The 27,506-nt window shown below is 39.3% G+C and overlaps 1 protein-coding gene across 2 annotated transcripts; it reads left to right on the top strand.

Moving 5' to 3' along the window:
- Positions 1 to 1,904: 1,904 nt before the first annotated feature.
- st3gal4 (ST3 beta-galactoside alpha-2,3-sialyltransferase 4) lies at positions 1,905 to 26,138 on the top strand. 2 transcript variants are annotated; one of them, XM_044354100.1, is made up of 12 exons: positions 1,948 to 2,224; positions 8,328 to 8,397; positions 11,623 to 11,694; positions 14,136 to 14,217; positions 14,568 to 14,657; positions 16,021 to 16,118; positions 16,538 to 16,601; positions 16,807 to 16,902; positions 18,506 to 18,695; positions 19,171 to 19,308; positions 24,799 to 24,951; positions 25,067 to 26,138. In XM_044354100.1, the coding sequence occupies exons 3-12, from the start codon at positions 11,673 to 11,675 to the stop codon at positions 25,154 to 25,156; spliced, it is 1,023 nt and encodes a 340-aa protein (XP_044210035.1). In that variant the 5' UTR covers positions 1,948 to 2,224; positions 8,328 to 8,397; positions 11,623 to 11,672; the 3' UTR covers positions 25,157 to 26,138. The 2 variants fall into 2 exon arrangements, with proteins under 2 accessions (XP_044210036.1, XP_044210035.1); XM_044354101.1 differs by lacking the exon at positions 8,328 to 8,397 and having other exon boundaries at positions 1,905 to 2,224.
- Positions 26,139 to 27,506: the final 1,368 nt, after the last annotated feature.

The raw sequence follows: 27,506 nt of genomic DNA, 5'->3' as shown, positions 1-27,506 counted from the left end.
GTATTGCCAGTTAGGGCCAGCCCAAGTTTGCCTTGGACCAGCCCCTACTTATGCTGCTATAGGCCTAGACTGCCAGGGGACTTCCCATGATGCACTGAGCTCCTCTTTCCTCCTCTCCCTCTCCATCTGTACGCATTCATGCCCCATTAATGCATGTTACTAACTTGGCATCTTCCCCAGAGTTTTGTGTTTTCTCATCTCACAGGTGACCTTCAGTTGGGACTGCTGCCTGTGGCTGCAGACTGCCTGCTGTCTCCTTGGTCCAGCTTGACGCCCACTGCTACTACTATTATTATTAGTCATATTTGCCCACTGCTATCACTATTGCTATTAGTCATATTTCTATTATTATTGTTGTTGCTGTGCTTCTCTGTGTCTCTTCCTCCCTTCTCCCTCTCCCTCTCCCTCTTTCTCTCTCAACCCAACTGGTAAAGGCAGATGGCTGCCCACCTAAAAAGCATGGTTCTGCTCAAGGTTTCTTCCGGTTAAAGGGGAGTTTTTCCTTGCCGCTGTCACCAAGCGCTCGCTCATGGGGGAATGTTGGGTCTCTCTAAATTAAAGACTATGGCCTAGACCTGCTCAGGGGTGAAAAGTAACTAAGTGCATTCACTGAAGTACTGTAATTAAGTACAATTTTGAGGTACATGTACTTTCCTTGAGTATTTCCATTTGATGCTACTTTATACTTCCACTCCACTACATTTCAGAGGGAAATATTCTTTCTACTCCACTACATTTATTTGACAGCTTTAGTTACTTATCAGTTGAAGATTTGACACAATGGATAATATAAAAAGATTTTAAAATACAACACATTGTTAAGGATGAAAACAGTGGTTTCCAATCTTTTTGGCTTTTCACATCTTACAAAAAGCAGTGTGTAGTTGGGGTCACATTTCAGATGTCTATGAGTTGTTAACAGCTCCACCAAATAGTGATTTTTCCCTCTAAACGTCTCACATGGTTTAATTTCAGTAAGTGTGCAAATAATCCAATATTTCTCCAAAAATCAAAAGTTAGAGAAAAGCCCCACAACTGAAAACAAATCTGAGTATCAGACCTTTGTTTTTTCTTCTTTCCTCTACCATTAATCATCTGACGACCCTCAGATTTATCTGGTGACCCTTTGGAGGGGCCAGGCCCCTAGGTTGGGAACCACTGGATTAAACTAGCTAACTGTATATAAAGTAGTTCAAACTAGCTCCACCTCCAGCAGCTACAACAGTAACATGCTGCCTACACACTGATGCTTCAGTATTAGTAATCTAATGATGTCATGTATAATAATATATCTGGCAGAGAGATGAAACCACTACTTTTACTTAAAGACTTTAAGCGCATTTCGCTGCTAATACTTGTGTACTTTTACTTAGGTTGGATTTTTTGCGACTTTTACTTGTAATGACGTATTTTTACATTGCTGTATTGTTGTTGCTGTACCATACTTTTACTTGAGTAAAGGATCCGAGTACTTCTTCCATCACTGGACCTGCTCTGTGTGAAAAGTGCCCTGAGATAACTTTTGTTGTGATTTAGCGCTATATAAATAAAATTCACTGAAAAATTGTCTTGATATCGGGCTATACAAATAAAATTGACTTGACTTGACCTCAGATGTCTAAAAATTATTTTAAAAACCCTTACAAATTCACAGCCAACAGTCTCCAGATGTTGTTCCCTCTGGGAGTAAAGTCCAGATTGAAGCAGATTGAGGAGGCATTGGGGGAATGCTCATACCTTGATCATACTGTAAACGTCGATAACCTGTGAACCACAGCAACGCCAGCACCATCAAGTTACGGCTTGTACAGTTTTTGCAGCCATTGTATTTAGATCTGTCCTCCAGCGGCCAGCCAGTGCGCTTACCGACGTGCGCATGCGTTCCTGCATGGAGTGAAAAGGGAACGCGCTGTAACAGAGAGAAAGGGATCCGCTATATCAGCCCTGCAGACTTCGTGCCAGTCAGACCAACAGTAAACTACCGTGTGGTTTGCTTGTATGGTTCTTGTTTCCGCTGAGTTGCTCATAGACATGAACTTTGAGACTCCAGTATCATCACTGCTTCTACCCGGGTGTGTGCGCTGCTGGCAGATGCATATTTCTCTTTTTCCCATGGAGTGAGTGTCACCAAAAGCAACGTGAACTTGGTATCAACATCATTGTACGTACAGCACAACAGGCTCGCTGCGAGGATTAAACCTCATCTGTCGGGGCAGCACTGCTGGTAAGTAGGTGTGACTGTTACAATCATTTGCGGGCTAACAGTACAGCCTGTATGTGTGTTACTGTAGGAGTTCTGTACATGCTTGTGGGGAGGGATAAAGCTGCCCTCCTCTGTTGTAACTGGCCTCATTGGATCACAAGATGTCAAATTTAATTTAGCTGGTGCGACTCTTGTTTTCTAAATACGTGTCAGTGTGATCACTTTTAATTTTTCTTTTGGTCGGATGGTTAATGTAGATTAGGACGGAGACTGTATAATGTCATATGTTCCTAAATGTATTTAACCACAGACAGTGCTCTGTTCCCTGTGATCAGTGGCATTTAATCTGACTTTAAGTGCAGCTTCAGTTGCAGTCTGCCAGTAAACTTTGGTTAAAATGTAATTTCTCAGCAAATCCAACAATCAGGCAGTGATACTGTAGGGAATGATAATTGCCAGTGCTGATAGTTTAGAGCTTAAGGAGCTGCCTTTGTACTGTTTTATATTGTTTATATGTAACATAGAAAGAGGGCTGCAACAATCATCTGCAGATTGTTTTCTTGATTAATTGTTTGGTCTGTGAAATATCAGAAAACAGTGAAAAATGACCATTGTAATTTTCTAGAGTCAAATGTGACTCCTTCACGTCTTGTTTTGTCCAACCAACAGTCCAAAACCCAAAGATATTTAGTTTACTATCATGTAGAACATAGAAAAGCATGAAATCATCACATTTAAGAAGCTGAAACCAGCAATTTTGCTTAAAAAATGATGAGTGACTAATGAATAGTTGCAGATCAATTTTCTGTCAATTGACAATACGGTTAATCCTTGCAGCTCTACATAGTAACATCATGTCATCAAGAAATTCAAAAATGGTTTTTGATGCATCAGTCCTCTGTGTTGCTTACTGCTGAAAACTCACCAGCTTTTTGCTTCACACTCATGTTTGGTTTGTTTCAAATCTGTTACCTTGTACGCAGTTCTTTTTAACTTCAGATGTGGCATGTAATGGGGCTATGTAATATTAAGGATCTGGATCTTGGAGCAAACTGGCTGAAAGACTATGTTTTGCTCTCTGCAGTAGTAACTCTGCTTGTCCTTGAATCAGTTAGCTGCAGTCTGGTTGAAAATGTGAAAGCTGTGTTGAACACACATCTGCCCTCAAAACATAGCTAAATTTTAGGCCAACTCTTGTAAACAAAGAACCACATGTTCTTTAGTTTACCATAGTGTAAAATAATAGCCTATATGAGAACAACTAATTGTGGGTATTATGAAAAAGGTGTTTCGTCCTCTGTTTTATTTCTCAACTTTATGTAAGTTATGTAACAATCTCGTCCTGCGGGAGACAAAAAACAACAGTGTTCCCTAACAAGTTCTTAACCTGAAGAAGAGCGCAAACTGGATAAATTGGAAAAGTCAAATTACAGTTGTAATTCAACCTGATGCCGTCATTCTTCATACTGTCATCGACGTCGTCTATAGATCCTTTTTCTTGTTTGGCCCTGAGCCACTGACGTTCACAGTTGGATCTAGATACTGTATGTCACAATCCTCCAAATTTGCGTAATGGAAAGCAAATATTGGCTAGCTTCGTCTTGGGAGTTGTTTCTATATGCACAGCAGTGTTTCCAGTTAATTATATAAATAATTTCTGGGAAAATTTGGGAAATTAGCCACGTGTGTCTGGCCAAGTGTGTCAATGTAGAAACACTTTTTGGACTGGCCATAAAGAGGGCCTGGCTCTTGAATGCAGTGCATTTGTTTGGAAAAGTGGGTTTATTATACAGTCATACATTGGGATCAGTGAGTATTATATGGATATTATATATCATTTCTTGTTAGTGTGGGTATGATCACATTGTAGTTTGTTTGGCACAACTCTTGATTGCTAATGTCTTTCATGATGATGTCACCTTTGATGTCATCTATCTGGTTTTTATTTATTTATTTTCTTCTGAATTGAATTTGTTCCTTCTAGATCTGCTTCTGTAATTTCGGCTGTGGATTTCAGGCACTGTAGCAGCGGCTACATAAGAGAGATTTTTTCTCCACGGATGTTGCATTTAATGGAGCTTAGAGATATTTAGCACATGGCAACTTGTAGCAAACCAGCTGAAAGACCACAGTATGACCTCTGCAGTAATGACTCACTCCTCTTTTGAATCAATACGTTAGTAGGAATCTGGTTTGAAAATATGATAGATGTGTTGAGCACTCCTCTGCCCTCAAAACATAAGTTTCAGGGGAATTTAACCATACTCTAATGTACTTCACTCTGCAGTGAAGGCCCACAGGCTTCCATGGGTCCTTGAGGGGGTTTTCATCGATTTATCAAATCAAAAACATCTTATTGTTATTGAAAGAATATATGCAAAGCTGGATTACCGGCCTCTGAAGTTCTTGGACCCCAGGCCTTAGTGTGATTTGGGTAATTTGATTAATTGCAAATTTGTGTGTGAATATAAACACTTAATTATAATCTTGTGTCAATCCTGCATTATTCTTGTAGAAGAGCCATGTATCAGTAAGTTTTTCTCTATTTCAATTTACAGATTCATTTTCTCACGTGGCGTTTACTTGAAGTGCTACAGGATATGTGCACGACACAGAAATGTGCTGGTTATGTGGGATGTCAATAGGGACCTGCAGGTTTTTTTTGTTTTTTTTTTTAGCCCTGGAGCCTCCTAGTTTGGTTAGTCCACACATTAATATGACAAAGAATGACCAGTCAAACCAAAGTTTCTTTCTCTCCACTTATATTTTCTGTCTCAGGGTAAGAAAATTAACCAAACGAGACTCAATAGTGGTTCCTAAAATGAAATGGAAATGGTAATGGGATGAGGGTATTGTCATAGGTGAGATCCCATTAAATATATAATTGATTTTAATAGTATTTTGTTCATTCTCACTTTTCATATTCTGGATCTTTTACAGCCCTGCACTTAGGTTACACCTCTCTAATTGTCCACCCACACGTTGCATAAAAACTGAAGAACAAATGAAACTTTTGTAGTTCCCACCTTACGAAATAACTGTGCAGAGGAAATTGCAAAAACTCAAATTCATAAAATAGCTTTCTTCAACATTTTAACCTGTGTAATATCTCTGGCGGCATCCCTTTATTCCCCTGACACTGTTAAGCTAAGGAAGTTTTTTCTTCCTCATATAAGTATAGCAGAGTGCAATGTACAATCAACTGAATTTTTTATTGCCCCTTGTTTTTGTCCTGAGACCGCCTCTTCTTCCTTTTTTTTTGCGGTCACATATAGATAATCTTTGCAGTTTATGGGTGTGCAGTTGTTTGCAGATGGGAATGAAAAAAAAGCCCAAAGAAATGTAACCTTGTTTCAATATGTTTGTGTGGGAACAATCTGTGATGACCAACTGGAAATGGTCAGCTGCTGCCAAAGTACAACTGAGCAAACACTAGAACTAATTAAGACCAGACTAATTTCCAAAGAAGTGAGTTGGACAGATGTACTGAGTCATCAAAGAGGGGTGTGCCTGCAAACTTCCAGGCAGCTTTATATTTACACAACTACGTAGCAAAAATTTCAGATTATACTTTAATAATAATACCAAATTGTTATCATGCTAATTTCCACTTTCGATGTCATTTATTTATTTCTCCATTGTTGTTTCCAGCATAGTTGGGGATGTCCCAAAACATGAAGCATGACTCACACCTCCTTTAATTTGATTAAGTACTGTGACCTGTTGACATCTTAAAGGAGGCTGGACTAAAAATATGAATCATATGCTAAGAAAGCTTTGAAGATTTAAGTTTACCAGTCTAGTGAGTAAGTAAAATATGTTTTTGTGTGGATTTGGTGGAGTTCCTGTTGTGAAATGTTGACTAAGTGTTTCCCTATGTTCCAAGGCAATGATATTTAGCTACGTTTAGCAATAGGACAAGTAGAGGAGAATCCCAATAGATTAGTCTGTATATAATCCTAAATTGGTTGACTTGCGTATATGGGGCAATACATCATAGTTGCTAGACAAACAAATTACACATTTGCATTAAATTTAAAACTCTTTTCATGAAAAACGTTTCCTATTGAAATGTACAAAAGTGAAAGACAGTTACTGAAATTGCATAATGGAAAGTAGTTGCTAAAAACTACAAGATGGGCAGAGAATGGCAATTGCAAAATTGCAGCGTAAATAATAACACAATTATAGATAAGCAGAACTGATGCAACTCAGACATACCATGGATGAGTGTGGTAATGAGCGTTCACCTGTCTTGGCGTGTTAGTGCATGCATGTACAGTATCAGTCAAAAGTTTGGACACACTTTCTCATTCAAGTGAATGGGAAGGTGTGTCCAAACTTTTGACTGGTGCTGTATGTTTAAAAATGAGAAAGAAGAGAAGGAAAAAAAAATGCTCGGTCCATTAGCAAATTCTGTATCATATGGAATTGTTGAAAGATTCATGATCTTTAAAAAAAAAATAAAAATAAGTAGGGGAACCTGGGGGCAGTCGACAAAGAGGATCAAGATATTGAAGGAAAGCCACACCCTGGACTAAAATTTCCTTCAGCATGATTGCCATGAAACCTGTGCAGGGGAATCAGCATGTCTCATCTACTGTACATTCACTGCCTGAAGGTGCCTTTTCACATACAGATGCTTTTAGGAGGCAAAAAAGGTTTGACTAGAGACTGCAATTTCTTTGAAAGCTTTTCTTCATAAAAGGGGTCAAAATGTTACAAATGGGCACCAGATTTAGCTCCTCTGACTGGATTAAATTCTGGGATTATGTGTTTTAGAGGTGATTTTCTATTGTGAGCAGAACACACATATGATTTTCTTTAGCCAGTGTGTCTGTGGTGGAGGGAAATCAGCTGTTAGGTGTATAGGGGTTTAAAGAAGATCATTCCGTGTCATCATTTAACGTCAGTCCTGACTGCATTGTAAGGTCAGCTGTTCAGAATCTCAGTAAATCCATTACGCCCTGTATTGTGACTTATTGTTGTACTGTTAGTTACTTCCACTGTGCTATTCTGTGGTAGTTGCCTGACTCATCTTTAATCACTACAGTGTGTGACTAAGCTCTTTAAGTGGTCTGTCTGCATTTCTTTTCGTGATCCACGGTTAGACTTGCAGCAATGCTTTGAGAACATCTGTGGTGAAGTGCAGTTCTGACAGAATCTTACTTTGCTGCTCCTCTGTCGGTCCTTCACATCTTGAGGACTTTTGCCAGTGTCAGTCTGCCTCACGCCATCGCACACAGCCAGCCATTGTGCTGCTCTGCTCTTGTGTTGCCTGTGGTGCCTGTGAGGAGGTCCTGAGCCTTCTGTGTCTCCTGTGATTTATGCTCCTGTGAGCTACAATACATCCAGCTGTTGTTACTTCCTCAATCATGTTCAAAGTTCATGGGAAGCATTTGTATATATATATATATATATATATATATATATATATATATATATATATATATATATATATATATATATATATATATATATATATATATATATATATATACACACACACACACACACACACACACACACACACACACACACACACACACATACCTCCTGGTAACTTTCTAGGTAACGTTATTTCTGTGGCACATGCACTCGCTTTTTTCATCCTGCCATGATCTGCTCCTCTCATTACAGTTATGGATTTGGCTTCAGTAATGATTATGAGTACAGTACTATTAGAAGTCACGTTTAACAATCTGTGACACATGGACAATATAACTTAACGTTACTTCGCAAATTTATATGCCTGGTGAACAAGCAAGCTAGCTTGCAAATTACATAACGTTACACAATGTTGACAGGTTTACTTGATAAAATGTAATACTTAAATATCAAAATTGTTGTGTGACTTTCTGTCAGGATATGTCAGACTGTAAAACATGTCAACATCCAAGACCTTATCTGATGATAAAATTTCTGTATTTTGAACCTAAGACATAATGCATCTGTAGTAATACTGCATCCATCCACTTCAGTTATGAAAGAATCCCTGCAGTGCATGAGTGGAGTTTGCATTTCAGGAGTTACTTACTGCTCAAATCTGAGGATCTATTTTCCTATATTCTGCAGATATCCTCCAGTGACTTGCATGTCTGATTATTTTATGTTTTTACTTCAGGGACAAGCCCAGGTTAATTACATCTGAACCTTGGATATACTGTAGTCACTGGAAATGAAAGAGGGAAAAGGTAAGATCCCCTGTTGTAATATTGTCATTTTTTGTTGACATGAAAGTGTAGCAGTGAAGCTCATTTACAATTTCTTCAATATTTATGTATGTGTTTATTTGAGGTAGGCCCTACGTCAGAAGAATCTGTGATACTTGTTATTATTAATTGTTTTGGCTGGGTACCAACCGAATCACTTTGATACTATCAAGTATCATAAAAATTCTTGTCATTTGGTACCAAAGTTCAACACCTAGCAGGACTGGAGCTGGAACATCTGACTGTAGCTTCTCAACATAAACAGCAATGACGGCGGTGGCAGCAGCGGCGGCAGCTGCAGTATCTACAGGGGTTTCATTAGGAGGTTGGATCAAAACATGTTACCTGACAATAGTGTCTTGTGAGGCTCGGCTATGTCAGCTGTGGACTCCTGTGTTGTTATGGTCCCACAGAGAGTGCTTCGCTGTGTTAGCGCCCATTCTCCAGCCACCGAACCACCACTGTATTGATGTCAAATGATTCATAGTATCATTATCTTCGATATTTCAATACAGCTTGATCTTGCCTTACCTACAGGTTACTTACGTGTTTTGATCCAACTTCCTGTTCCTTGAGTTTGCATTTTAGGAGTTATTACTTTCTGCTCAGAGCTGTGGTTCTATTTGCTTTAGGAAATGTTCTGCAGATATCCTCCAATGACTTGCGTGTCTGACTGTTTTATGCTTTTACTACAGGTACAAGTCCAGGTGCAAATTACGTGACATTATTAACATTAAATATTTCCCCAAGGTTGGCAGGTCTGGGTTAACTTAAGTTAACTAAATTCTCAATTTCAACTTTCCACATCTACCCCAATCCGTTTACCTTCGCAAAGGAGTTAAAAGAATTGTCCTCACCTTAGGAACCAGCCAGCCGCAGTGAGGAGGGGGAACAATAGGGATAATATTGATGTATATTGCTGTTGATTTGCAGTCTCTTGAAATGACATTATACACTTGTCAATCAGGATCATCGCAGCTTCATATTTGGGTGAAGGCAGGGGGAATGAATCTGGCGCTATGATTGGTCAAACTCTTCTTCTTCTTTTGCTTTTCGGCAGGCTAGACGCTGCTACCTCTTGCTGTTAGACTTGAGACACTCACAGACCTTCCAACCCTGGACAAATATTTTGAGTACCACTTCGGCGACCCATATGTGTCAGATGCAAATCATTGCTTTTCTTACAGTGAACTATTGTGCACAATTTGCAAACAACCACTTTGGAGACCTATATGTGTCAGATGCAAATCATTGCTTTTCTTACAGTGAACTATTGTGCACAATTTGCAAACATATACATAAAATCATTTACATACAAAATGATTTACATAGTTCAGTTGTGCATGTGCACAATTGAACTCACAGGCGTCACCAGCTTTTTGCGTAGTTTACAGTTACAAATCATGCCAGCATATTTTGTTATGTTATGTCAAAATCATTAACTGCTACGCAAAATGTGTACAGATTGGTACAACGTTAAAAGTAGTGACTTTTGCTGGTTGGTGAGTTTTAATGTCATTACAGTCACAGCACATGCTGGATGCCACATCCAGACTTCATTAGCTGACATTATGGGTTGAATTGTTTGTTGTGCCAAGATTAGCTTGATTGCGTCAACAGTATGAAAGTGACTGTAGTAAATAGGTTTATATTTTTTATGTTATGAAACTGCTTTGAGTGTGTAAAAATGCCAAGGAGCAATAAAACTAAAGATTTGTACTTTAATGTCATTTTCTTTTTGTTAAAATGAATGTTATAAAATTGGTATTGAAAAAAGTATCGTTCAATTTTTTAACGATACCCAGCCCTACTAATTATATCAACTACATTTAAAGAAGTCATTCAGGGAATTTTGTTTGATCTTTCTATTATTTTTTTGATTAAGTGATGAATAGTTTAGTCTGTAAAAATGCGTGTGAAAAACTGTGAAACCGTTTCCGGTTTAAAACAGAGAGAAGTAGCATATCCTTCCTGTATACCTGGTAAACTGAGATAAGGAGAGGTTTTGGCATTTTGCTTGATAAATGACTTAAACAATCGTTCAGTTATCAAAAAGTGGAAGAAACATAACTTTGCTTGTTTTATGAAAAAAAAGATACATCTGAAGTTTGCTACTGTCCACATTCTTTAGTTTTTTTTTTATCATTTCCTAAACAACAACTTTAAATAAACACAGACCAGCCTCATATCCGGCTCAGGATGAAAACAAACCTGCTGCATCACAAGTCAAAGGAACTACACCCAACTTCAAGACACAACAATATCATATCATGTTTTCTGTTATGAAATGACACTGTTTTTGTTTCACTGGGAGGGTCTTGAGTGTCCACATATTGTAGAGTAAAATCCACTGAACGTCCCTGTGGTGGTGTTAATCGATCATGAGGTTTCCGTTCCCTCGCTGTCTCCAAGTTTGTGTGTGTGTGTGTGTGTGATTTACTAGTAGATTTACAGCAGTATTGCCTTACTTTTGTTGCAATGTAGCATGTTCATGTGCACACACACATGCACACATCGTAAAATATATGTTCAGCTGTGTGCTCCCTCAGTTTGCCATAGATCTTCAGTGATGTGTCTTGGCTCTGAAGCTTTGTCAGGCATGTTCAATACCGTTCGGATTCTGAAGGGCTCTGGCTTATGAGTGAGAAAGATCGTGGATAAGATGTGCATTGTGCATTAAATAGGCAGATGTGCGTTGCGTTAAATGCCTTTTAATCTGATCTAAGCCCTAATCTGACCTCAGCCTCTCCACAGCACAGTTGAAGCAAGCACGCAGTGCTGAAGCTGTGATGGTGCCTTATGGTGTATGTCCTTCAGTTCAGGGACGAAGTGTCAGTCTAGCATGATTCTCTTAAACTGATCTCCCTTCATCTGCTGCCCTTCTCTCACTGTCTTTCTTTCTCTTATTCTTTCTTTTTTACGCCGGTATGTCTCTCTTTATCTTTCCTGTTTTTTTGCTTTCTGTTTTTGCTTCTGTGCATTTGAGTGTTTCTAGGCCACTTAGGTTTCCTCCAACTGCAACTCTAGCACAGTATGTGTGTGCATGTGAGTGATAACTACTATCTCAGTGAACCACTGTGTATTTCATTTGACAGTTTCCAATCTCCTATGAATCCTCTTCTCAGAAGTGAAGGATGTTATCTACATAAAGCTGTTAAAAAGGAGGTGCTAATATTTGGTGTTTCCTCTTTCTTCAACTGCTACCAGGATGATCTCATGCAGTGTGTAGACATGAGAGGACCAAGGAGCACGTGAAGATGTCCCAGAAGGCAACTAAAAGTAAGCTCTTTTGCTGCGGGTGGCCGAGGACATCTGTGCATAAAAGAATTATAATTTTTTTATCAGATGTAGTTAACGCTTTGCTCTGATTTGTTGTGGGCATACAGCAAATTATTTGCATCAGACTTTTTTCTAAGTTTGATGTTCTGTTTGATATGCTGACTGTGTTATTTCACATATATGATTAGATGATCATGGGCCTAAATGCACTTTGTCACAGGTTAATGATCATACCTACATAATACTACTACTACATTATAACCACTGTTGTTTTTCATTGGGTTACCACCAGTAACTTTTTTTTCCTTTCCTTTATAATGTACTTCTAGTCACTTATCAAACATTGTTGATAACATTGTTAACACAGTGATTTGATTTAAGTTTCCTTTGATGAAAAGCTGGACTCTCTCCCCGATACAGTAGAGCAAGATATAAACAGAGGAAATGCAGTGGCAGCTGTATTGAAGGTTGCTATAGTTGGTTAGTACAGAACTTTGTAGTGCTACAGAGTGTTTGAAATATGGTTTATCACCAGACATCAGTTTTAAACCCCATTCGGATGGGATTAACATTACAGAGGGAGGTGGGGAATAAAATATTTACTGTGCTCCTTGACTCCTTAACTCATCATTCGCTTTAACCTTTGCAAACTAACAGAATGTGGTCTGTAATAGACATGGACATTCAGCAGGACAAGACAAAAGTTCTATTGGTTCCCAAATAGCCCTATATGTTGGTGTTAGTAGCGGTACCTAGTAGTTCCACACTTCACCCCCTGTAAAAATGCAACTTTTTACATTTCTGTTTTTGTACAGATTAAACAAACAAGATATCACGTGTTAATTAATGAGCTTTAGAGGTGCAGGTAGATGGATTTTGTTAGGACAGAGCCAGACCAGCTCTTTGCCCTTTTTCCAGTTGTTTGCCATGCTAAGCTAACCTGCTGCTGGCTTTAACTTCATATTTAAAGGGAAGGTATTATGCTCGTTTCCTGGTCTATATTTTTAACCTGGGGCTCTACTGGAATACCTTTGCAAAATTTACAGTTCAAAAAACCAGCTGCTGTCTCTTTATTGCCCCCCTGCCGAGGAGCCCAGTCTAGTCTGATTGGCCAGCTTCTGGAAGCTTTGTCTCTGCAGACTTCCACTGGCTCCGGAGGCTACATAAACATACAGTACACTGTAGTAGGAGAGTTTTACCTCTTTTTCTTGTTATTTACTTGAAATGTCAACTTCTCAAATACATCCATGCATGTTCAAGCCTGAATCCGATCCAAAATACGAAGAGTAGACAACGTGAACAACCCTAGCATCAACCTTAGCAACAAAGGCTATGGAACAGACGGCCATTTGTGGGCATGTGTGAGAGATCTGATGTCAGTTTGATGGGGGTAACTTTACAAACAAAGTGCTCAGAGCAGGTTGAAGCCCTGGCATTTGAGTTTCAGGGAGCATTTTTGCATATGTTCATCTCAAGTTTTAAAACATTGACCACGTTTAACAGACATCCGACATCATAACAGTATAAATGTAACAGAAAATCATAAAAAGCATATGTCCCCTTTAAGGGACAGATGTGAGAAAATTCTCTCTCAACTCTTGGCAAGAAAGCAAGTAACCATATTTCCAAATTCAAGAACATACCACTGATGTTCAGTTTTATACATGGTTTTCCCTTTTGTCCCAGGACAGAAAATTCATTACCGTGTCCAGTCTACATAAGTGGAAAAAATAGCAGAGATGACTGAAACAGTTCTGAGGATAATTGAATTAAGATATGGGTACATTTCCTGGCTTTGGACAACTTAACAGGGGTTTTCCAAAACCCACTCACAGTAATTTTTGGTTAAATCAAGCACACAGCACTCATGATTACAGTGCATATGAACATTTTAATCCCAATTTTCCAAATTGTAACTTAGTCCTCCCTGTTTTTGCTGCGTGTTTTTGGATATGTAGCATAGTTTGTGGTGTCATATGTAATTGTTAATGACTGGTATTGAAAGAAGTTTTTTTTATTATATTGAATGGGTAAAATTAAATCTTAAGAATTCATTGTAATTTGTGAGTTTTACTCTACATCATGTTCAGATTATAGTGGGTGGAGCGCTTTTTGTGGTCTTGCTGGAAATCCATTATTACTTTCTGTTTCATTTTTCAGTACATATATTGGTACTGATACTATACCTGCTTTAAACTGGATGGCAACTGTAGCTGTATTTTATTCAAAAGCTTTCATTTGTTAGTTTCATTGATTGAAATTACACTCCATTATTTAAAGGATCAGATTTTGTTTTTAAAATAACCATGAAAACTTAAAATTGGATTTTAAAGGGTCAAGACTTTACAGCCAGAACAGTGTTGTATCTGAAATATGATGATCCCATTTTAAAATGTGTCTACTGTATGTTTGCTTTTGTTTTTTATCTTCTCTGACTCCAGCATGGTGCTTTAGGCTTATCCCAGTTCTCGTCTTCCTCATCTCCTTTGTCACATACTACTGTTGCTATGTCATACTTCAGAGGTAAATACACACACTAACACAACCATTTCTTTCTTCCCTCCTTAGTCTCTGTCTTTCTTTCTCCATTGCTTTGGTATTGAGGTCACTCGATTACAAAAATGCCCATTTCTGGTAAAAAGTAAGCTCATGAGGTCTGTGAAGTGCTGAGTCACTAAAAGTTAAGGAGACAACCCACATTCTGATCATCCAGTGGTCTAAGCTGCTGGTCAATTTAGGCCCTCACACATACCCACTTTTGCACTTTTTCTTTTTGAGTGCTCTGGACCCAGTTACTGGCACACTATGTTTTTATGAATTCAGCAGTAGTTTTCATGCCAGTTGTGGTGATTGTCAGTGTGTCTGTCTTTCAGCAACGGAGGCACCAGCAAGTCTCTTAACAGTAGCAAGTCGCTGTGTGGTGGCTGGCTTACTCAGAAGAAGTGGGAGAGCCTTGACTTTAAGTGAGTAATGGCATGTCTATGTTTTTTTTTTTTTTTTTACAAACTGAAGGGAGTGGATGGCCTATTAAGGGAGGATGGCATGCCAAGATTTTTATTTGAACTAAAGGTGCCAGGTTCCAGGAACTGATTCATGAAGGGAAAAACATATTTGACAAAGAACAGGATTTATTATTTAAAAAAAAGATTTTCCATCTAAGTCATGATTACATTAAGTCTTAGTAATTTGTGTGGAATGTCTTGATGAAACGGTTGACAGAGCGAGAGATTAAAACCAGCATTTACTAGAAAGGAGCTCTTGATAAAGTTGCATTTTATGGAGGCAGACAATAGCTTGTTCTGTCCTCCTCAGGTTCTGCCTTGTTAAGTAATCATTGTTCCACAGCCCCGAGCCCCCCTCTCATTTATTTTCTCTTGCACTATTATCAGTTTATTCAGCTGTATATTTACTGTTGGTCTTTTTGTGTGCTCTGTTACAAAACAGTGATATGGCCTCCATCTGTGGTTTGTCCCAAACTCCTCCAAGGTCGCTGTTTATTTCTTCAGCCCAGTAGAACCTTCCACAGCTGCCCTTGACCTTTAAAACAGTCCAGATTCATAATCTCTGTGTTTACCCCTGTAAAAGAAGATGATTTGCAATACAATGTGTTCCTGGTCGGCAGTTCTTGGATTTTCACATCAGTCATTACAGTTGCAGGGAGGCCTTCCAAGCAATCACAGTGACATTTTCTCTAATTAGACCCCTCCCCAGAGATTTATCCCGATCGCCCACGTAGAGCTAGCTGGCACATGAGGGTAATAAACGTCTGAGAGACTCACTGTCAAAGACAGTAGGTCATAAACAGCTGGAGTCTGAAGCCAGCGAACACAGAAATGCAGTTGTTTCATGTATTACAACCTGCCACATTTGTCTCACTCCACAGGCTCTGTGAATGTTGTTGTTTTCTTTTCTTTCCTCTCAGCAGAGATATGCCAACAAAGGAAGATTTTAATGAGGGAAATTGCTATTGAATGACATCATGTAAATGGCTGGTTTGCTTATAATGAGCCTGGTATACCTGCCTAATAGATACCAGAACATTTGGGAAAGTTAAGGCATCAGTGAAGCACATGAAGCAGTTTTCCATGTGCCACTCTGAATGCTGTACTGTTTGGCAGTGAAGTTGGTATTTTCCATTGTGTGGTTTGATGGTGGTGAATAGCCAAAAAATGAAAGTAGTTTTCTTCATCCTCACTGTCTTACGCCTCATTCATACCACTCCGCTCTCTCTCAGCCACAAAACCTCCTGTAACATAATTCATCTATACTGTGGAACCCTGTGCACAGTATTATGTTGTAATTCCTGCTCTGACATTTCTCACGCAGCATTAGCAGACGGACACAGCTCTTTCTGAAACTGGAGGATTTCTTCTGGCAAGAGCATCTGTCAAAGCTGGCATTACCTTATGGCATTAAGGGCAGTGGTATGTTGACTCTACATTATCCGCTGCTCTTTCTGCTCAGCTCATGTGTTGGATTTTTTTTTGTTTGTTTTTGTTTTTTTAACAGGAGCCATTTATATGTTAATGTACTAACACCAGCTTTAACCTCACTTTAGATGTTCACCTCTGCCAAACTAAATCACAGATAAACAGAACTCTTTTAATACTCTGTGACTGAATTCATGACCAGACTTGATATTAGTGATGCTTTACTGTCATAAAGTTAGAGTGTTTTGAAAAAAAAGATTACATAGCCTCATTCTGGATACATATTGAAATCAGGACCATAGATCATACTTTTTCATCTGTGATATACCGCTAATGTGATCTGTTCTGCATTCACAGTTGTCAAAGTTGTCAACAGCACCTTTTACACCTCCCTTTCTCACTTCCTCTCTCAGAGCTGCAACTACTGAAAGTTCTCGCTGTAGCTGCAAATTATCAGGTCCCAGCCCATATTGAAAAGTAAGTGTGAGCAGCTTAGCACATGGTACTTAGGGTCAGCTTGCTATTACAAAGGTTTTGGTTCTGATTTTGTATAGTATTCATTCTTTCATTCTAGTATTCATTTTCTTTTACTGTATTATAGTCCATAGACCACTACAAAAATAGATGAAAATTTCAACTGTGTGTGTGTATTTGTGTGTGTGTGTGGTCTACTTCTCCGCAGCCTTGAATGCAGAACCTGTGTAGTCATAGGCAATGGCTTTGCCATCAAAAACAGCTCCTTGGGAAGCATTATCAACAAATATGACGTGGTCATTCGGTAAGCAAAAACAATAACAACACATGAAAGTATTGTTAAATAGTATATAGTATAAGTATTACATAGTATAATATAGTGTTACAAGATTAAACCAAATTGCTACCCACACCTATGGAACCTCGGCTTTTTCAAAGCTTGTACGGACTGATTAGGAACAGACAGATGCTTAGGGGAGTGTGGTGATATAAATTCACTTGGCTGCAGACTAATCATGGACAGTATCCGACTGTGTGACCGTCTGACCCTGACATAGAGCCGTCCTCTCTGCAATTAGCAAACTTTTGGTTCAAGTGAAATTTTTTTCAAAGGAAAGCGTTTTGTTTACTCAGGGACAAAGGCACTCTGCAAATCTGACTTTAAAGCCTAGGAATGAACACATGCATTCTGAGTTTTTATAAGCCTCTTTCAAACAGCCAGAATTTGGCCTGGCCACAATGCATTTTTCTCCCCCCATCAACCCCCACCTCCTCCCCTCACATCTCTCTTTTTCTTCTCAGAAGCTAATCGTTCCCTGGCCAAGTAGAGTAAGGTTATTGACACTCAGAATTCAATGCATGCCTGAGAGTTTGATGTCGCTGGACGGGTTCTGTCATAGAAACCCCGCTAGACATTGTTAAAACCTGTCGAGACATGAGTGCAGGCTAATAATTTAACCAAACACAGTCTTAGTCTCTGTTACTGTGTTAATTAATGGGTCAAGCAACGAGTTATGTGGATTTTAGAGGTTGTTTTATTAGGGATTTGTTCGAAGTAATGAAGCAGGGATGTTTTCATAATGAAACACACATCAAAATGTAAGCCCTGGACACTGGAGTGTGTGTCAGTAGTTTCATACTGTCTTTGCAGGCAACTCTTTTTTTCATTTTTTGTCAGACAGTCAGCTGTGGAAAGGTCAGAAATTACTGAATAGAGAGGGACCTGAGTGCAAAAACATCCTGGTCGGGTGATTAAATGGTACACACCCAACATTCTCAGGACACTTGCAAATATTTAAATCTAAACATTAACATATTTCCTTTTATCAAGCAGAAAAAGAACAAATATTAACTGAAGAAACAGTAGCTTGAACAGTTTCCTGAATTGGGGAATCATCAAGTCATACTGAAAGCAAAAGACAGTTGGCGACTTGATACTATTTCCCTTAAAAAGTGGTTAAGTACGTGACTGCATACGAAACGATTATTAATAGAATTTTGTTATTACTGCAGATGTATAGTTTGCTAGTTGGCTAGCTAAACATCTAGCTTGGTTAGTTAGGCATAGTTAGCTAAAATAACTAATCCTTGGGGCTAATTTCTACGTATACTTTCAACGCAGGGCCAAGTTTTTGAAATGATTCAAGTAAAACTGAATTGGCTTCAGGAGGCTTGCTCTGCTTAACCTGATATACTTTAGCCAGAATTGTATTTCTTGAATGTCTAGGTAGACAGCTAGAGAGTACAAAGGTTGAAAAATACTGGAATTTCCCTTTAATGCTCAGAAATGTTTTAAAAATCATGATGTGATTGTATGATTCAACAAAAAACTGCTATATTTTTGTCATTTTATCAGTTTGAGATGAAACTAGCAGTGAAACAATGCTGTATCCTGTCAACTCCCTCAGGTTGAATGACGCACCAGTGAAGGGCTATGAGGAGGATGTGGGGAACAAGACCACCATGAGGTTCTTCTACCCCGAGTCGGCCTCCTACAACCCCGGCCTGCACAACGAACCCAGTACACTCATGGTCCTGGTGCCTTTCAAACAGCAAGATCTACGGTGGCTCAAAGAGATCCTCTATGATGAGAAGAGGGTACAGGATATGTGTGAGAATGCACTCTCTCTCGCACAAACACACACACACACACATGCACATACACATGCATGCATGTCATGTCATTCTGTCTTACTTCCTTTCCCTCCCTCGCTTCCTCAAAACAGACTCCTTTTAGCTTCTTTCCCAGTCCTTGAAAGGTTCAGTGATGCCAGTGCCCTTCAGAGTTAAATGTAGTTTCCATAGCAGACATCCTTCACTCTGTTGCTCAAGGCATCTCCGGCCTCCCACTGCTAATAGTTGCAGGGTCATTACCCGCTAATTTGCACATTGATTTAGTTGCCTCCAGACATGAGGGAGTCATAGGTTCAATTGCATCTCTGTTTGTGTAAATGAGCTCACTGTGCTGACCAAAAATAGCAGTTTCGTTCTCACTCTTTCTGTGCTTTTGTTCCTTTTACCTCGTCTGCCTCTCTGTGACTTATCTTGTTGTCTTTTTATGTGTGCACCCCAGATCAGGAAAGGCTTTTGGAAGCCCCCTCCCCAAATCTGGTTGGGTGATGTCAGTAAAATCAGAGTGCTGGACCCCCACTTTCTGCACCAGACAGCAGAGAGACTCTTACGGATCCCCCTGTACCCCAAAAATAAAGAGGTGAGAGATTGCTTCCACTTAAATGTTTGGAGAATTGTCAAGCTGCAGGCGAGGAGATCAGAGTTTTAGAAACAGATGTTTTGGTCAAAGTCCACACCAAATTGTTGCCTTGATCTGAACCAAACCAATCAAATCTGTAGCTTAATGAGTCTAAAATTGTGGTGGTGATGCTTCTCCTCTGCTGCAGCTCATTAATATTGACCATTTCTGGCATCTTCAACTGCAATTTTCCCACTGGAACCACTTCTCTTGTTTGTTCCCCTTCTCCCATACCTCAGTTTTTTTTCCCTTTTTGCCCTTCACTGCCTCCCACATGAATGTTAACAAGGCTGGATGGAGCATCCACTGATTAGCCACAGCTCCTCGAGTGATACGTCTTGAACGCTGTGATAAACAGTTTACTGGAAGAAGCACTTCTCATGAAATCTAGCTGGGTCAATAGTGATTTTGTGGATCCAATTACTGCAAGACATGATGAAGATTAGCTTCTGCTTGGAATTCTGTCATCTCATTACAAGATAAGCTCCCCATGTCTTCAAGGCTGCACAGTGAATCCCTGGGAAATAATTGGCTTTTAAAGGCAAGCCAAAATATTGTATAAATTTCAACCAGATGCCTTTTTTTAAGAAAAGGGACAGCTTCCAGTGTTCCTTCTCTGCAAAACTGATTATTGCTGCTTTCATAGGAAAATGTCCAGATTTTGTGACCTTCATTGTTTTTTTCTGATTTCAAGGTTTTGTTGAACCTCAGTGGGATTGTTTACTTTGGGGCCGATGAAATCTTACCTATTACTTATCCATTAAGAAGAATATAAAGTATAGGAAAGAAGAGATAAATTCATCAAGTTAAAACATACATAACATAACCAGAAACGAAACACAACCTAACTTGTGAAACTTTGGCTTAAGAACAGTGATTATGCAATGAGAAAACACGAAGAGGACATTTTTTGCAGTGTGCCATTGATCTGTTTTCGTTTCACAAATTGGACTTTGACTCCATGTTTGGCCCATGCGCTTGTATTTTGAAACGCCCTGGGATTCGACTTGGGCTATTACTCATGTAGAATGAAGTCTTTTATTGGCCCATTGCATCCCATCTGCCAAGCGGGCTTGTTGTGTGTTTGGTGGGGATTGTCCCTGACGTGGGCCGGAGCCAAGTTTTGTTTTGGTTCTGCTTGTTCCCCTCTCCTGAGCCCTTTTTGTCAAAGAGCGAGGGGGGTGCGGGGGGGGTGTTACCGCTTTGGACTGCAGTACAAACACAACTGGCTGGTGCATGAGACGAGTGAGCAGTGGGAAGGCAAGAGATCCTACAGGCGACCAGCGGGCTCGCCCGACAGGAGCTCTGCACCATCTGCACAGACTCTACGGAGAGGGCCAAGGGGAGAGGATGGTGGGCAGGAGGAAGAGAGAGATAGAGGGATGTAGCTGGAGGGAGAACTTGGGTCCATAGGCAGTTAAATTTTACTGTGTTGAACAGTTTTAAACTTCAACAATGGAATTAGCTTTTATTTAGTGCTGTAAACATATCTTTTAAACAATAGTGATGTAACTTGCTGCAGAAGTCATGGAATCCTATATTTCTGTCACCATATTCTTCTGTCTCTCTCCCCTTTTCTGTATTCCTCATCTGACAAATATCACCAGGATTCCTGACTGTGCAGACCATCTCTTTGCAGATACCCCCACCCCACCCTCCCATAGCTAATGACCAGGCCAGATAGACAAGCGCTCCCCTCAACACACACACACACACACACACACACACACACAGGCACGAACTCATACTCTCAGACATGCAACCAATTTTTTCTTCCCCTTTTACTTCCTCTCTTTTTCTGTGTGTCTTCAGACACACATGCATACCTACATACTACTCACATGTTCACACCCCTCTCCCCAAACACAGGCCTGTGTTGAGCTCTTGTAGGTCTGGCTTGCAGTGGTGACGGTATGCAGCCCTCCGTTGCCCCCTCTCACCAAGGCTCCACGGGCCCACGTCCAAACTATGCGCCGCGCTGCTGCAGAGCTCTGGTGTTCGCCGGTGTGCTGGTGACCACATGAGGCTAATACACACAGAATGTCAGCTGTGTCCCATTGTGGGGTGCTCAATAGATTCTGAATTAAAGAAAAAAAAAAAAAAAAAAGACAGTCACGCTCAGTGCAATAGCAAGTTTATCTGCTTGAATGTTGCACTTACATCTGAGCCTTTTAGGCACTGTGCTTTGATAAAGGTATTGTAGGTTAAAAGCTAAAGAAACAGTCTGCACCCACTCCCTTCACCTCACCCTGTCCTGTCATTGTAAACACTGATTCATGCACTACACTAGTGGGACACTGGACAATAGAAATGTCCTTGCAGATAAGGCTCAAGCAGAGGAAACTTGATGAGAACATGGAACACTACAAAGGAAAGAGATATGAAAAGGCTGTTGGGAAAGCGTGCAACAGTTTGAAAAGGGATAGAAAGACTTCTATCTCCAGATCATGTGGAAGTGATTCTACTTCTTGCCTCTGTGAACGTGGATAATCACTGACAGAGTCATATGGGGAAAAAGCAAACAACACGTGGAAATCTCAGCAGGGACAACACAACAAACATGTCTCACCTCATTAAATCTCACATTAGTTTCATATCTTGTTTTTCGTGCTTTTAGAAAAAAGCAGATCAAGTGACACGCAGAAAACTGTGGCTAAACTGAGTAAAATTTATATTAGCTCTAATCTTAGGACATGAAATTCATTTGTGTGGTGCTGCACAGGACATTGCCATTTTTTTATTTATATATATTTTTTTCAAGAAGTAAATACAGTAACCATTCTGATATAGAGACAGATATGAAACATGCGAAACAGGCAGAGGGGAAGACATGCAGCTAAAGTCAAAATAAGGGAGTCACTTGGTATGTTTCTTAGAACGTGCTCTGTGATCTTCAAACTTAAATCTCTTGTAGACTTTGAGTGAGCCAGAAGGTGAGTTTGCAATGTCCTTTATATCTTGTATTTTTATATTTTATCTTATCCCGACCAATCCCTTTGGAAGATAGTACATATCAGGGTGTGCATCAGTGATACCAGCTAACATTTACAGTGCCAATAATACATATCCACCCTCTCATCTTGGACTTAGTCGGTTTATTATTTTAATAACATTGCATTCATCCCTTTATTATGATATGTCCATAGGTCATCGGTGCTGCAGTCAGTGTTTTTTATGTAGCATAAATTGAGCAGAGATCACCTGTGTGTATGAATGAGAAAGATATTTGCTATCGATGCAAAGCTGGAAAAAAACCTATCAACTCAAAGCTGTAGTAGTTTGTGCCCAAAGTACCTGTATTAAATATTGTTTTGAAGGGAGTAAATACATATTTTTGCAGAGATTTATTTTTACTTTGTCATTTAAGAATTTTTCCGTTGATCAATGTCAACAGGGCTTGCCTAATTCACAGTGATTTGCAGTAACAGTAGGAATAACCAAGTCAGTAAATCAGAAGAAACTTTTGATAAATAGCTAAATGCAGAATCATTGTGGGCTTTAGTCCCAGAGCGAGCAACAATTCATGGGAGTCAGCTGAATGCATCAATGTGTTCAGGGCATAAACTTTTCAGGAGCAGGGCCATGAAATATTTTGAAAACAGTGACAAGCACCTGAAAGCCAATTAGATAGCTCAAAGGCAGCCAGTAAAGAGATTTAATTGAAGATTTGATTGGAGTGATTTGTTTGGAGTGAACCAAAGAGCGTGAAGTGTGCACACATTTTGGTTTTAGGATCCTGGCAATGCTTTTTGAAACAATTATGTCTGACATATTGTAAGAAGGCTTGTAAAAAGTACATTTAAGTATTCAAGATTATTTTCAGTATTTTGGGGGCATTATATGCTTTAATTAGATTGTTGACAGTAGAAAGATGATTCTTCTTCCTTTAGCAGTAGAAAGCAATTTACCCAAGATTCCTTGTCAAAGATGGAGTGGAAGATGTGAAGTGTTTTGTCTTTTTTCTTCAACTTGTTTTCATAATCTGATCCACTTGCCTGTTACACTTATTTTATGGCATCCAAGATTCTGGTATATTTTTTTATCAACTTTGAACAGAGCTGTCTCAGTGAGCACTTTGCTTTTGTGCCAAGTGCCCTCTTAAATATTTGAAAGTAGAATTTGAATACATTTTCTAGCTGAAGGTGAACCAATCTCTCAAGTGTTTTGCTCAAAAAACATCAAGTGGGACATTATCCAGAAGTTGTTACTTGTTACTGGAATCAAGAGTGCTTTTTTCTTCTGAAGAGGCCATACTAGAGAAGTTAGTAAGCTGTTGGAAAACACCCAGACTGCAGGGAGAGACTGTCAATGGGGAGTAAGAGTGCTGTAAAGCAACGCAAAAGACTTTTAGAAAGCTGCTACGTAGGAAGGGGTTCAAGGGCACAGGTACTTTGCATAAGAGGAGGCTGTGATTAAAGCTGTTTTAATGTTTGGACAGTACATCTGATATCCAGTGTTTGTTGTTGTTTGGTGAAAAAGCTGGAAAGCACTTCATCCAGATTATTATGAGTGTCCACAAAGGGTTGAGGATTTAGTAAGTGGTCAGCTGTTGCAAATATAATATGAGGATTATCTTTGTTTGAGATAAAATCTGAACTGTAGGTCTACCTGGAAAGTTAAATCTCTGATTCACAATATTCATTTAAAATATTGTTATTGTAATATAAGTTCTTCTGTTTTGCCAGAAGGTCACATGACAGATGTTTTATTTATGTTACATAACATCTATTTGACAATGCTTTTGTTCAGAGCAACTTACAATAAGTTCATATAACCTTTGTAGGAACAAGAGCTCAATGTCATTACAAATTATATGTGCGTACATTTTGCTAAAAGTTCACATGAAACAATGCTTAAGTCATTAGAGACAATTTCGCACATGGAAAGGCTTGTGTTGATGAACTGCAAGTCAGAGGCAGGAGGGCCAAGCAGTTTATGTTGCCCTCTACTACCATCTAGTGGCAAAATGAAAGATTGCAATTTACTCATAAGAATCCCGCCTACTTGAGGAGTCATTACACAAGAGATGCACCCTCAGCTTTTAGCTTTTTTACAACGATGCTGCTTTCATAACCCCTTTTATACATCAAGCAAAGGTCATGTTGTGTGAATGTACATTTCAGCACAAAGATTTTAATGTGGGAGTTGCTCAATCAAACATTATTTTCTAATATTGGCTATAGGGCAGCTCAATTAGTTGTGGATTATGAAAATTTTAAAGCCCCTTTGTGTCAAATTTTCATGTGCTCAAATTATTCTGATGGCATGTTTATTTGTTGTTATGTCATTGTCTGTATTGCTTTCAACCCATACCTCAGGTGCCAGGGTTGATACTACCACTAGGAGGCACCAATGTCGACAATGTTCAGATCCTGACATAGGAGCATTAAAGGTCTGCCAGGAGGCACAGAATCAATACTGTGCGCTGTCATTAAGTTTTGTTTGTTACAGAATCCGGTACATCCTACCACGGGTATCCTTGCTGTGTTTGTTGCTCTCAACTACTGTGATGTGGTCCACATTGCTGGTTTTGGATATCCAACCTCAAAGACCCAAAGGCAGCCTATCCACTACTATGGATATGAAACCATGAAATCTATGAAGGTGGGTCGCAGTCATCTTCCTCAAATGTAGTCTGTTGCATAGTGAAAAGCATTTTTCTCATTTGCATTCTGCTCAGTTCTATGAATACTGATGTGTCTTTTTCTCCCTGTTGCAGAATTCTTACCATGATGTCAATCATGAAGCTGAAGCCTTAAAAAGACTGGAGGATTTAGGTGCCATCTTGTACCTGCACCCCCATTCATGATGCACGCACAGACACACATACAGTACATAACACTGTTCCAGTTTGATTTAATCCAAAAATGATTTAACACCAAATCTCAATTGCATTTGGTTTGGGTCATCAGATGTTAATGTGCCTTCTGCAGTGGGATTCAAAACATTTTGCTGGTACTTTGACTCATCGTTTGGTGACACGACTGGCACCGATCTAGCTGTGAAGAGCGTTTACCTCCCTGGCACCTTATGTTTTGTTGAACTGAGAGGCATAAAAAGTGTTTTTAACTGCTATTTTAACAATGTTCCATTGATTTATGAAGTGGTATGATGTTTTTATAATGTGGCTCTGCATTTTGCGTCACTTTTGGGGGTTTGTATCTTTTGTGTATCACAACTTTCAAAGTCAATTTGCAGTACATCAACAATTCACGTGGTGACTCAGATATCTGTTTGTTGCCGCTCCAACCTAGCTAGTTAAGTCTGATTACGTCAGATCTTTTATAATTGCAATGCTTTGATGTTGTTTTTAGGACCATGTAATGGCACAGGCTTATACATCGTATGAGCATTTCAGATCTACAGCTGAAATGGGAGTTCTTTTGTCCAGAGATTTTATGCTTATCGGTGAGCTGCAAATCTAATCAGTCTGGATTATTTCTTATACACTCATCATGATATGAGTCTCATTTTCAATTTTATTAAGTCAGATATTTTGTTTTCAGTGAGAGGGTTGTTAGGATTTATGGGGCATGTTTTAACTACATTTTAAATGTACATTTTAATTCATGTGAAACAAAAATGAACTGATCACAAACCTTCACGCTGTTACTTCTTGGACTGGAAATACTACTTGTATTTTGCTCATTTGTAAGATTTTTAATTACATCTCCCAAACAGTTGTATCTGTTTTTTAATTTATTCTTTTTTTTCACAAACATTACCATTTAATGGTACCACTGGATATTTTTTATTGCACAGATTAAAATAAATTTTTAATTAAAAAGAAATCAGTATATTTCATTCTCATTTAGCATCCATATAACTCATATTTTTTCTCACCTTGTTTATGTTGAGATGAGCAGGCTTATGTGTCTATTGAACGGAAATCACTACACTTGCATTATTTGACCTGAGTAACCCTGCACTGAGCTTTCCTTTGTCTGGAATTCATTCAATATCACTGATCACCACTAGATGGCAGAGAGCCTCCATTGCATGCATACTATACAGGAGATACTCTGCTGCACTGCACATGGTGCAGTCATGCAGCAGCCCATCTTAAAGTGCCTGGGGTAATGGTAACAACAAAAACCAGCACTAGCACATGTGCTATGGAGCACATGTACAGTACAAACATCTGGAAGACCAGAAAATTGCACAAAGCTAATAACTGAGAATGACTAACACACATTTGCCCTTGGCGACAGATGTTAATGATGGCTTCTACTCTCTGTACACACAGCCCTTTATTAGTGTTGACATGAATGGAGTTGTGCCCTTGGCATTTATAAACTAGGCTTACTCATGGCGGTGCAACATCAGCTATGACAGTGTCCAGCTCATCAACTCAGATCAGAATGATACACTGGACATTTGTTGTGATATCAAATATGTTATAATATTGCTACTACAACAAGTACCACTAATGATAATAATAATAATAGTAACAGCTTACTATTTGTTCCATGTTCCTTATATTCTAGTGTGAATGTTTTCATCTAATAAGGTAAAATCTCAGGAGATGTAAACTTGAGTGCAGAGTTGTATCTTTTGAATGGTGATGTAGACCTTTTCTTCAAGGTCAGACTGTAAGAAAGGTTCCTTTGTGCTGTAAGTATGATGTGCTGTGCTACTGTCTGCTATTGTACTAGGTGAACTCACCGCATGACTATGTAGGGATGTTTTTCTACCATAGATTAGTTCTGCTTTTGTACATAGGCTCAGCTGTGTGTTCTGTTTTGCCGAAAATCCACATGTTTAGCCTGCATATTGCTGATACAGTGGGCAATCCTGTTTGCAGCAGGGTAAAGACTACAATCATACGCCTACCCCATATCCAGTTCAGTAGAATTGTAAATTGTTGGTGCTAACTGATTTCCAGGCAACTGAAAACAAATCTGACAACAAACAAAACGTCCTTTTCAGCCCATCTAAAGCTCATCATGTCACTTCTGAGAGCCATCCATTATGTGTGGAGGGGCTATTGTCTCATACTGTTAAACCATCCTTTTTTCACTCCCCTCCTCATGCATTCAAACATGTTCAAAAATACACACAAGTTTCACCTTACCTCACATCCACATGATTAGACACCTTTACTGTCTGTGCACATGTTTGTACCCAGACAGCCAGACACCCAAAACACCTTACCTGTA

This window comes from Thunnus albacares, chromosome 6, assembly GCF_914725855.1.
Source record: "Thunnus albacares chromosome 6, fThuAlb1.1, whole genome shotgun sequence".
In the NCBI taxonomy this organism is placed as follows: Eukaryota; Metazoa; Chordata; class Actinopteri; order Scombriformes; family Scombridae; genus Thunnus; species Thunnus albacares.
The sequence above is the reverse complement of the archived record's forward strand: the minus strand, read 5'-3'. Positions and strand labels throughout refer to the sequence as shown.